This window comes from Phaenicophaeus curvirostris, chromosome 5 (genome assembly GCF_032191515.1).
Source record: "Phaenicophaeus curvirostris isolate KB17595 chromosome 5, BPBGC_Pcur_1.0, whole genome shotgun sequence".
NCBI lineage: Eukaryota > Metazoa > Chordata > Aves > Cuculiformes > Cuculidae > Phaenicophaeus > Phaenicophaeus curvirostris.
Window position 1 is genome coordinate 51026286 of NC_091396.1, and position 12290 is coordinate 51038575.

The 12290-nt window shown below is 40.3% G+C and overlaps 1 protein-coding gene across 1 annotated transcript in view; it reads left to right on the forward strand.

Moving 5' to 3' along the window:
- The window catches only part of KCNK13 (potassium two pore domain channel subfamily K member 13), a 69576-nt gene extending 57642 nt beyond the window's left edge, over positions 1-11934 (forward strand). Inside the window, exon 2 of the mRNA XM_069858402.1 lies at positions 8765-11934. Within this exon, the coding sequence (XP_069714503.1) occupies positions 8765-9657 (893 nt within the window). The 3' untranslated portion in view covers positions 9658-11934. The remainder of the gene's footprint in view (positions 1-8764) is intronic.
- Positions 11935-12290: the final 356 nt, after the last annotated feature.

Below are 12290 nucleotides of genomic sequence, written 5' to 3' on the forward strand. Positions count from 1 at the left end.
GCTGTTGAAGGGTTTGGAGCATCAGTCTTATGAGGAGTAGCTAAGGGAACTGGGACTTTATATTCTGAGGAAGAGAGGAGACTCTCTACAAGTACCCGAAGGGAGGTTGCAGTGAGGCAGGTGCTGATTTCTTCTCTGAAGTAACAAGTGGTGGGATGAGAGGAAATGGCCTCATGTTGTGCCAGGGGAGGTTTAGATCAGCTATTGGGAAAAAATTCTCTGCTGAAAGAGTGGTGAAGCATTGGAGCAAGCTGCCCAAGGCAGTGGTGGAGTCACCTTCCCTGGAGGTGGTCAAAAAAACATGTAGACATGGCACTTTGGGACACGGTTTAGTAAGCATGGTGATCTTGAACTGTCAGTTGGACTTGATATTCCTAGAGGTCTTTTCCAAACTTAATGATTCTTTTCTCCTCTATTCTAACAGAAAACCAGATTTTCTTATACTATCCAAAAACAAAGACATGAAAGCTTGGAGATTTTGCTATTTTTACCTTCAAGGCTCCAGCCACACACACAGTGTGACACTAACCTACATCTATGTTAAAAGACTTGGATCTCAGAAGACTCTTCATAGAGGCAAAATGTTATGCACAGTCTTTCACACAAGACTTTTATATCCCCACAGTGGCACAGACTGAGCGTACAACTTGTGCAGACCTTGAAGCAGCATCTCCCTACTGTCCTTCAGCCTCCATGAAACAGTGGTGAGGTTTGAGGACTCTACAAACAAGTTAAAGAGTGGGAATAAAGTTCTCAATATATATGAGAAAATGTAAATTGTACTTGGGTAACTATTGTTTCATCAAAACATCTTATATCATTAGTTTAAACATCACTATTGCCCTTTAGGAATGGAGTTAACCCTGCTAGGAGTTCACATCTCTCTCAACCTGACTGAACACAACATTGCAGGAGCAGACTGATGCAAAAGGAATCAAGAGCAGCAAGCACTTAAGGCAGAGTCCCAGGTCACCAAGCAGCAGGTCACTCAGTGTAGCAGTGTATCTGCGGATATGACTCAGCTGTAATAGCCCTGGAGACATTTCCAGGTTTTACAGCTCCACAGAGTGCTTGAGATGCCTGGGCAGGAGATGCAGAGCTCACACGGGCAGGCAGGTCTGGAAACAGAAGAGCATATAGCACAAAGGAGCTGTTACAGCCATACATCCTCTGCCTTCCTGGGCAGGCTGAGCCCTTCTCCATGATGTAGACATCTGCAGAAGAAAATAGCATTGCCAATAAAATAAGTACTACTACACACCAGGCTGTCCCTGATAAATATTATTTTATCAAATGATTTTGTTAAGTAATGGAGAGTTTCAGGATGCAGTTCACTCATTTTCCCCTCATAGTCAGAAAGAGGGCCAAGGTTTCAAAATGAATAGTTCCTGCAAGTGCTGAGCTTCTACTAATGGGAAATCGCAGAGCTGGCTGTGCATGTGGGTGGGTGGGTGTGAGATTTTTTTGCATGCGCTTAGCAAAATAAACCAAGTTAGATATTTTTTTTCATATCAGAAACTGGACCAATTCCAAGTTTACTGCTGACAGATAGCTTTGAGAGGACCGCATCTACTTCCATGGATGTCTGCTCGTACAGTGAAATTCTTCCCAGAAATGTGTCTTTTTCTGCTGTTCCTGGAAAGGACTTAATATCCTTGTCTTTTCCAGAACAGGACTCTGTTACAAGCTTTCTGATGTAGCAGTGTCATAAGGGAATCAATGTGACATGATTTGAGAGTGCTTTATTTCTTCCTACAAAAGTTCCTATGGGTGACAATTACTCCAGCAGAACTAGAGTTATCTTAAGACCAGTTATTCTGCTCCAATGGCACCAGAATTGGCTATCACGGTAGGAGTGAATTTTTCCAAATTGTTAGTGTCTGCACAGTGGAGTAACAGTATGCAGTACAGGACATGTTCTCATTAAAGTCTTTGAAGTACATCTTCTCTTAGAGTAATTTCTTCTGCCTATATTTTAGAAGCACAAAAGATCCTTACACAGACAGTTCAGTGCAGAATGTGTTTGAGGAAATGAGGATCAGCATCTTTGCAGGTATCTCAGACTTTCTGTGTTTTCTTTCCTAATTACTGTTTACTTTATGATCTTTGCACTTAAGTTGAAAATCTTGTTCTTGTGTAGCTTGGTTCGCATCTGTTACAATCCTCAGCCTTTTTCCAGTGACTCTTCCACTGGTGAAGTTCACAATTGTCCCAATAAGTCATGGCCAAAGTAGAGCTGATAGAGAAAAACAAGGACAAGAGCTAATCAAATAAGTAGAAAATACACTAGGAATTCAGCCATAACATCGCAGACAAAGAACTCTGATTATAGTTTAAACTAGAAAGGTGTTTTGTCATTATATTTATATTTCTAGCACTACAATGACTCATCAATGTTGCCATGGTGTTACCCCCTCTTTCTACCCACTTCCTCTTTGTGGGAAAGGCAGGAGCAGCAAACTGTACACATTCAAAAAGGAAATGAAACCTCTCAGAAGAAAGAGATATTTTGCAGAACAATAGAGACCAAATCTCATGATCCAAAATTAACTGTAAAATCTGTATGTCTATCCTAGTCTTCCTACACACATTATATTCAGCTCTCCAGGCTTCATTCATGAGGGATTAGGATTGCTGAACTGTTTCTCACACTCTTTCGCAGCATCAGCTTACCAGGAAATGAAAACTGAACATTTAATTAATGTCGACTGTGAATGTCAGGACATCCAGACTTAAAACACATGCTGAACCATGTTCTGCTAGGCAGAGGCAGATAGATGAGTGTGGGTAGCGAACCAGGAGAAATGCTTATGGCAATTTGTACCACCGGAGCAATTTACAACAGAAAAAATGAAATAACCTAATACTGGCCTGGAGTAGGCAGCTGGATTCCCTGAGGCTGCACGTTGTGCCCTTTGGCCTCTTAAAGACCTGCCAGGATGTGGGTGGCACTGTGCTTCTTTGGCTGTGTTGGGGGAACGGGGTGTATAGGATGGAGGGACCCCAGCAGAGTCATAACGTCTGGATGGGATAGCTGCTCAGCCTGCTCCCCAGGGGTCTGGCTTTTGCAGGCTGGTGCTTGTTTTATTTCAGCTTTTCTGTACTTTCAGAGGCTAATAAATCAGAGTATTGAGGAAAGAAACTAGAAGAATGATTGAGAGTTGATTAATTGTAGAAATTGTAGAGAGGTTAAGCATATAAAGTTGTAGATTTGATTGAGTATAGAAACTTGATGCCTGTTTCTTCTTGTTGGATTTCAATACAGAAGTATAAGTGTTAGATTGAGATCAATATTTGCTTAATGGTAGTCAATATTTACTTTCTATCAGAGGATTCTACTTTAGGAGAAATTCTTTTTGGATCTCAGTCCTTCTTATCAGACTATTAGTAAGACTTTATGCAAGAGTTGCTTGCTTTTCTTTTGTTATACCCAGTACTTCCTTCAGAAAATCATGAAGCATGATTATGTTCTACTACATTTTAAATTCCTTCCAACTTCTGAAAATGTAGCTTTGCTGCAGAGAAGTTCATAATTAGTATGATTATTCAGCAAATAAATCTGAATCCTTGGTTAAGCAGCATGTGGAAAAAACCTGCAATACTTCAAGGAAAACTGAAACTACAAGGAATGTAGTTGCTCAGTTCAGCTAAGTATTAGGAAAGATAATACCATGCTGTAGTAATCAATGGATTGTGGGACATAGAGAAATCTGTATAACTCTGATTTCAGAATAGGAAACCTGAAATTTTTACTAAGAAGGCCTTCTTCATTGATGAACTGATAAAGTTAGGGTCTGTCATGCGTATCTATCAATGGCAATAATGTAGTGCCATATCTGCAGATATATCTAATAAGTCCATTGAAATGCTTTTCCGTATCTTAAAACCATCTCATTTTCCAGACTTAAAATTATCTCGTTCCCATTCGATTAAGTGTAATCTCGATTTCTACTCGAAATAACAGATTTGGGCTTCATATAAGGAAGAATTTCTTCACCATGAGGGTGGTGAGACACTGGCACAGGTTGCCCAGGGAAGCTGTGGCTGCCCCATCCCTGGAGGTGTTCAAAGCCAGGTTGGATGGGGCCTTGGGCAGCCTGGGCTGGTGGGAGGTGTCCCTGCCCATGGCAGGGGGGTTGGAACTGAATGATCTTTAAGGTCCCTTCCAACCCAAACTATTCTGTGATTTTATGATTCTGTGACTCTATGATTCTATGATTCTTTTTCAAGGAATGTCACCCAGCTTATAAAATAGTTTTACTGAATTTCATCAGCTGTATTTCATCTTACACGATAAAAAAATTACCACTAACAATTTTTTCCTACAGTTGTTTCTTGGTTTTATTTCTTCATCAGAAGAAGCAATCTTATTTTTTTCAAATAATCTCTCATGTCAGGCACTCCTCTTATTTCCTTTTTTATATGATTTCATAATTTCATTCTGTGTTTGCTCCCTAGTTTGCCAATTTAACTTCTCACTCTTTCACTGTTATGCTGCATGGATCAGTTGCTCTAAATGCTCACTAAGTCATTTCTTTCCATTTGACTGTTGGTTTCTCCTCTACTTCTTCTATTTGAGTTCTCTTTTTCAGACAGCTAGGACTGAAGTTTTTCGCAGTGGACTTATAAAAGAACTTAAACATGAAACTGGTGCTTAACTAGGTGTGGTTTATAGCCCCAAATCAGTTTTGGTGCACAGAGCAGAAGTAATAGCAAATGTAACAACAGTTTGTAGAAGAGGTGGCAAAAATGTTCTTTGAAACAATAGGCCAGTAAGTTTGTCTCCCATAGAGGTACAGTAGGAAAGTGTAAACCAGAATATAATAAGGAAGAAACGTTATTTTACAAGCCAAGAAGGGTATCCATTTTTTTTTAGTCCCTTGACCTGTAGAGTATCTGAAGGAGAAGAGAGAGCTTAAATACTGATTTTGCTAGTGTACCATCGATTTTCTGGAAAATATACAGTGAGACACTAACGCTGTGTCTTCGTAGGGGAACACAAGTGCGCTTTGCAGCTACCAGGTCTGGCTTCATGTCCCAGGTTTAACTGGAGTAATCATCTGGCTCTGCAGCAGCCTGTGCTCTCCACACAAAAGAGCCGCCTCAGGCCCTGACCAGGTTCAGGATGCAGTGGGGATGTATGGAGATAGGTCCATACCTCCAGGACTTATGGAGATACCTGTCATCAGGTGAGATATTGCTGTCCTACTAAGCATTGTCTTTTCTTTCAGAGAGAACAGCTCAAGGCTTCTCAGACGTTTGAGTAATTTGTGTGTTCCCAGCCCACAGACAAGGGTCTTATTTTGTTGTCTTTAAATTAGAGGGAGAGCTTTCACTGACCTCATGAAAGAATTGACTTATCCATAGATCCTCTGTGTTTGCACAGCACGAGATCACCAGTAATTTTACTAAAACAGGAGCAAATCCTAGTACTGTACCTTTTTGTCCACAAATGAGCCACTTTTTTCCTTACAGAAATTTGGGAGGAAAAAGAGGCAGATCTCATCAAGGATAACAATTTAATTCCAGATAGTGTTTGCAGAGCTGTTGTACAAAAAGCGTTTTTGAAAGAATTCATTTTTTAGTAGAGATTAATAAGCAGTGCATTTCTAGTTTGATGGCCAATAGGAAAAAAATAGAACAAAAACTTAACCTGAAGCTGTATAGGAACAGATTATTTTTATGTCTTTCAGAAAGATAAAATATAATTAAATCTTTGATAGATTTAATTTGATCAGTAATGAAATGTTGTGTTCCTTTATGAAAGATTTTTTAAAGTATTTTTTTCCATTCTTTTTACTTCCAACTGAATTTTTTTAACCAAAAGGTGACTGATATTTTGAAATGAAAATCTTTGCTACAAAAATGCCAAAAGACAATATTTAGTTTCATTTCAACCCTTACAGCCTTTTACAATTTTGCCCTCCTACAATACTTGACTGAAACAATTCATCAAATGTATTTGGATTTATGAATATTTCAAACACTCCAAGAGTGCATTTGGAGAAAAATGCACTTACTGTCAAACAAGTCCTATTCTATAATACAGCATCCCAAATTAGCCCCAAATGTATTTACTGCAATGGTCAGAGTCAATCAGGTATGGTGTGGCCCAATAAATGGAAATACAAAGCATTTCAAGAAATGACATTATTTCTGCAACTAAAAGCTTAGCTCAATTTTGGCAAATTATCTTTGAAGGAAAATATTTGTTAAATTAGTGTCTTTATATTGCTTTAAGTTTTCTATTTTAGTGCTTCTGTGGAAATGTTGGTATTGATTGCTACATGTTGAGTTTTATAAGTAGAAAAATGAACAAAAAATTACATTACTCCAGGAGGTCAAAACGATGCCCCAGCTGAAGAGGAGTAGCTGACAAAGGGCAGAGTCACAGTCAGAGCTGCAGTGTCTCTCTGGATCGATGTTCTGCATCTTTGGGTATTTATAATTCACAACGTATTTGTCATCATGCCTTTTGAGTGCCTTTGTAAAGACTTTGGGTTTCTACCCACACAGATCTGAGCTCTGACATAAAATCCAAACAAATGAACCCGAAGAGCTTGAGCTGTAGCTGTGATGCCAGAAGCGGGGTCCTGAGAGGGGCCTGTGGGAAGCAGCCTGAATGTGTGATGCCATGTTGAATGTGTGATGCCATGTTGGAGGTGTGAGCCTGAACTACATTTCACTTCCCAGGATATTTGCTTTATGCTGTGAGAGGTGCATGCTGCGCCCCACTGCCCTTCACACAGTGCCAGAGGCTTCTCACCTCTCCACCTCTGCTTAGCCTGCAGCCACTTCTCTTCTTCAAAGAGCAGGACGGACCAGGGATGCAGTGGCCCCCCACTTCTCTCCCTCCTGGCTGCTTTGTGCAGATCCCTCCAGCTGCAGAAAAGTTCCCCTTGTCCGTGGGTCTTTACAGGGTGGAGGTCATGATTTGCATATAAGCCAGACTGCCCAGAAAATATCCAACAAAACTAGGATTATGGGGGTCAGGTCATGGAGCAGAAGGAGAAGGTAGAAATTGAGTGGAAATATTTACATGCCAAGGGGAACAATGGTAATGTCGTGGAGAATATTTTCTCTATGTCATTTGTCTCGTGGTGCTGATCCCCATGGTACAGAGCTGCAGTCCAGCTCTTTCTAGCACAGAAATCTGATGAGGAGGAGTGTGCCTCCTGTAGATCTGGATACTATGGTTTGGATGCAGGCTAAGATGCAGCCAGCCTTGGGAGCCCACACATGGGGATTTCCTTTATTTCCAGAGTTTACCATCTTTATTTCATAATTAGCATCTCACAATTACAAAGAAAAGGAAACAAATAAAAATGTCTTTTGTCTAGCATGATTTTTCTGTTCTCTCAGCAAGATTATTTTGGCTTAATTCATCAGTTATGTAATCCCTGAATAATCCCAAGGAAAAGGCATCAAAGTTATTTATCATAACCATTATTCAAATTTGCTCAATTATAGAATCATAGAATCACCAGGTTGGAAAAGACTTCTTGGATCATTGAATCCAACCATTCCTGTCTGACACTAAACCATACCCCTGAGCACCTCATCTACCTGTCTTTTAAACACCTCCAGGGATGGTGACTTAACCACCTCCCTGGGCAGCCTCTGTCAGTTCCTGATGACCCTTTCTGTGAAAAATTTTTTTCTGAATCTAGTCTGAATCTCCCCTGGTGGAGCTTGAGGCCATTCCCCCTTGTCCTGTCCCCTGTCACTTGGGAGAAGAGGCCAGCTCCCTTCTCTCCACAACCTCCTTTCAGGTAGTTGTAGAGAGCAATAAGGTCTTCCCTCAGCCTCCTCTTCTCAAGGCTGAACAACCCCAGTTCCCTCAGTTGTTCCTGGAAGACTTGTTCTCCAGCCCTTTCACCAGCTTTGTTGCTCTTCAGTGATGTTCTGGGCATGATTTTGTTTCTTTAGTAATATCTTACAAAACCAAGATTGTCTTACCAGTAGTTGTAACCAAAATAAAATTAATATTTGTAGGGCTTTGGAAGGGACAGATTTAAGAGAATACTGAATCATTTCTGACCTGAGAAATCCCATGACAGGGAATGTGTCCAGGGGAGACTTTAAATAAGACTTACAGATTGAGCTGTGGAGTCGGACACAGGGAAATACATAAACTTCAGCAATGCTAATTTAAAAGAGGACGGACAATGGGTAGCCACAACACCAGGGTGTGCCGCAGAGCAGCTTTAATGCCTGTTGGGGACCCCCATGAAGGGCTGCTTCCCTCCAATGTGCACCTCCAGCCTGGATTTCCCTTCCACAGCTGGGCTGTAGTGGGTGCTCGGTGCTGGTTATGTGCCACACACACTTGCAGCAGGAGCTAAGTATGGCTCAGAAAGATTTTGCCTTGGTTTACAAAGATTTGGTGGGGATGGACCCCTGCAAGGTAAGAGACAGCCCTGGATCAGAGCAATGTCAGAGAGAAGGAAGGGGTTGCAATAACCCCAAAGCCTGGAAGTGATCCAAGGCACAAAGAGGGGTGGAGTGACCCTAGCAACCAAACCAAAATTCAAACTTTCTTTTCTTTCCAATGTGTTTTCTTCTGCTTTTTGCTACATTCTCATTCTTCCCCTTACTGCTAGCACAAGGTAAAGCACAATTCGGTAGCAGTTTGAGAGAATGTCCTCACTTTTTTCCAGAGCTGATATGTGTCACGGGGGTTTTCTGCCAGTGCTTTCTGTGACAAAACTCCTGACATGATAACTACAGTTTTTTTATTCAACTGTTCTGTTTTGTCTTCCAGGGTTTGGCATGACCACCCCAGCCACCGTCGGAGGCAAAATCTTTCTTATATTTTATGGCCTTATAGGATGTGCAGGGACCATTTTGTTCTTCAACTTGTTCCTGGAGCGCTTAATCACTGTCATAGCCTACGTCATGAAGTCCTGCCATGAAAGACAGCTGAGGAGGAAAGGGGTCCTCCCTCACAGCAGCCGGCGGGGCTCAGGGACCTCCGAGGTGGACAGCCTGGCCGGCTGGAAGCCCTCAGTGTACTATGTCATGCTGATTTTATGTGTAGCATCCCTCATCATTTCCTGCTGTGCCTCTGCAATGTACACACCAATTGAAGGGTGGAGTTATTTTGACTCTCTTTACTTCTGCTTCGTGGCCTTCAGCACCATTGGTTTCGGTGATCTGGTCAGTAGCCAGAACATGAACTATGAAAGCCAAGGCCTCTACCGCTTTGGCAATTTTGTCTTCATACTCATGGGGGTGTGCTGCATCTATTCTTTATTTAATGTGATCTCTATTGTCATCAAGCAATCCATAAACTGGATATTAAAGAAACTGGAATGCAGGTGCTGCCAGAGATGCCAAAGAAAATTCTTCCGTTCACGGAGGAATGTGGTAATGCCAGGAAACGTGCGCAGCCGGAGAAACATTTCCATTGAGACTGATGTTGTCAATGAGAGTGACACGGATGGACGCCGGCTGTCAGGCGAGATGATCTCCATGAAAGACTTCCTGGCCTCCAATAAAGTCTCACTGGCCATCATGCAGAAACAGTTGTCAGAAACTGCTAATGGCTACCCAAGGCAAATGAGCTCTAGTTCAAAGCAAAATGGATTCTCTGGTGGGGTTGGAGCCCTAGCAATTATGAATAACAGACTGGCGGAGACAAGTGTAGATAGATGAAATAATAACAGTAGTGGCAGTGAAAGTGTATGAACCATTTCAACAAGTATAGAAAGAGCATGGATCAATTGGAAGTAGCTAGGAAGACAGTGTCACCATAGGGTGGGATTGGTGTGAATGGCATACCTCCTGTTGGGAGACCTCTGACACTTTTTTGGGGCTGTCACTTAATGTCTTTGCTCTTTGAATTGCACCAATCTCAGCCTTCCTTCTTGCCCCTCCTTCTGTTCCTCAAACAGGTCACTGCAGGAAAAATTTAATTTAGTCTTCAGAACATTGTTCCATGTCTTGTTCTCCATTTATGTGAAATACAGACTTCAGGATAAGAAATCTGTGCTATGGGAAGAAACCAAACGTGTCTACTGAACGCATTCTTAATTGAAAGATTGTTCCAAGCTTTCTGTTTCACTCTCATCATACCTGTTTTCTGAAAGTAGCTTTTCTGAGACCAGAAGAGGAATCAGCCTTTCTCTGTGGTATTGCAAATCTAATTTAATTGAATAAACCCACCGAACTGTTTTCTTTTTTGTATTACTTCTTGAATATTTTTATTGTGAAACAGCTAGGCTTGAAAAGCCAGCTTCTGCTGCCATTAATATTTGTGTAAATCTGAAGTAATTTATGGAAGTTGGTAGGACTACTCTGGAGCTATTGTGATTTGCATGAGAAGATAATTCGGCCTTTAGAATTGAATTTAACTTTCCCTCTAAAAGGATACTATCAAAAGTGGTAGAATAAACATTCTTCTTACTTTTGTTTTCTTCTCTCCATTTGCAAAACACATGATTTTTCTCTAGGCTACTTTTTCTTCTAGAATTGAATCACTGTAGCTTTCTGTTTCAAAAATATCAAATTAAATTTAAAACTGTCATGCTGACAAGTTGCATGAATTATTCCACAATAACAATCAGAGACTTTTCCAAATTTCTATTCATATTATGCTCAATTGTGACTGATGCAATTGAGCATCAGCATTATGTGATGCAACTAGAAACTGAGTTTACACAGCAGGGTTTAGTAATTAGATTGCCATGACAACATTCAATGTATTATTATAAGTGACTGTGATCACAAAATCACTTTGGCAGTGTCCTTTTACCTTTCATGTAATTCTGTCACCCTTCCCCTGTGTTTCTGGCTTTTGGTGATGATAATGACAGGGTCTTGATTAGGGAAACAGAAAATGTTTAAGTCCTCATTTTTCTCAATGAAATGTTCCAAGGGTTTATTATAACTAGAAAGGAGGCTTCAATGAGAATAATAATAATAATAATAATAATAATAGTGAGAAGAATAGGAAAACAGGAAACAAAATTATCTTTAATGACTGTGAAATCATGCTTTGTACTAGGTAACTGGAGAAATAAGGGATTAAATTAACAGAAAACCTAGCAAGAATTTAAAGAAGACTGGGGCAAATTCCTGGTTCTCCTTTAACTGTGCAATGCATTAAAACGAAACAGTATATGAGAACTGGTCACAAAGGACTTGACCCAGTTCCCCCTTGAAGAAAACAATACATGCATCAGGATTAAATGTTTTCTCACAGCTAGAAATCCGTGCAGAATATTACAATTTTAGGGGATTTAAAGCACCAGTATGCAATTCTTATTTTCTGTCATTCAGAAAAATTCAGATAGCCTCTTCAGTTTAATTTGTATTAGGAATAAATATCTTATCCTTTTTCTTCATTCTGGCCAAAAGTCCTTTTAGTTAGGTTCCTAATACTGTAGGATAACATTTTAATACTCATTGTAAGCAATATTTGAATTTGAAAAAAAAACCCAACCTCTTGGAAACCTTTCATATAATAAAGTAAAACCAAATATTAGATTAAACAACTATACTTACCTAGTGAGAAGTATTGAAAACTCTTTTTTTATATAATACAGCTAAAATATCCTGATTAAAAGTCAAATTCTTCTGTCTTTAGTTACAAGGAGAGCTTCAAGTTGAAGTTATTAGTCCAAATTCTGGGATCAACTCGGCTGTGCAGCAGTGGAATTTCCCTAATAGTATCCTTTCATATTTGTGTCCATACAAAAGACAAATCAGCTCCCAAACCCAAAATTTGGTAAAAAGAGCAGTCTGACTTGTTTCAAGGGGGGAAGTGTGTGTGGGAGGTGATGGCATGTATTACCTAAAAATTGCCACTGAGTTATTTCAGATAATATTATAGTACCCAGGATCCATTACATTGTTATGGTTTGGGGTTTTTTTTCCCCAAGATCTTCTTTGTTTCAACCTCACTGAATAAAAATACTTGGATATAAAAATATAAAAGACTCTGAAGCCTTCTTTTCAAATTCCTGCAGCAATGCCGCTCTTCACTGCCTGTAACCCCAAGATCTCTTTGCTACAGAAGTGTTCCTCATGGTGCCAGCAGGAAGAAATAGTTTAAGACTCGGCTTATTGCTTAAGCAGTGCTCTGAGTCTGGACAGGGCAGCCACAGCCCTGAAAACCACCGTTTCCTTCTCCATTTATGACAGTTAGTAACTTCTAGTTGCAAATATCAGATTTTGCTGAGCACTAAAGACAGGAGTCCCTCTACACTACTCTCTTTTCCAGATGATCGAGGCAGTGTGTTTTATCGTCTTAGACAAATAATGAAAATGTGCAAGTTTCTTTAGTT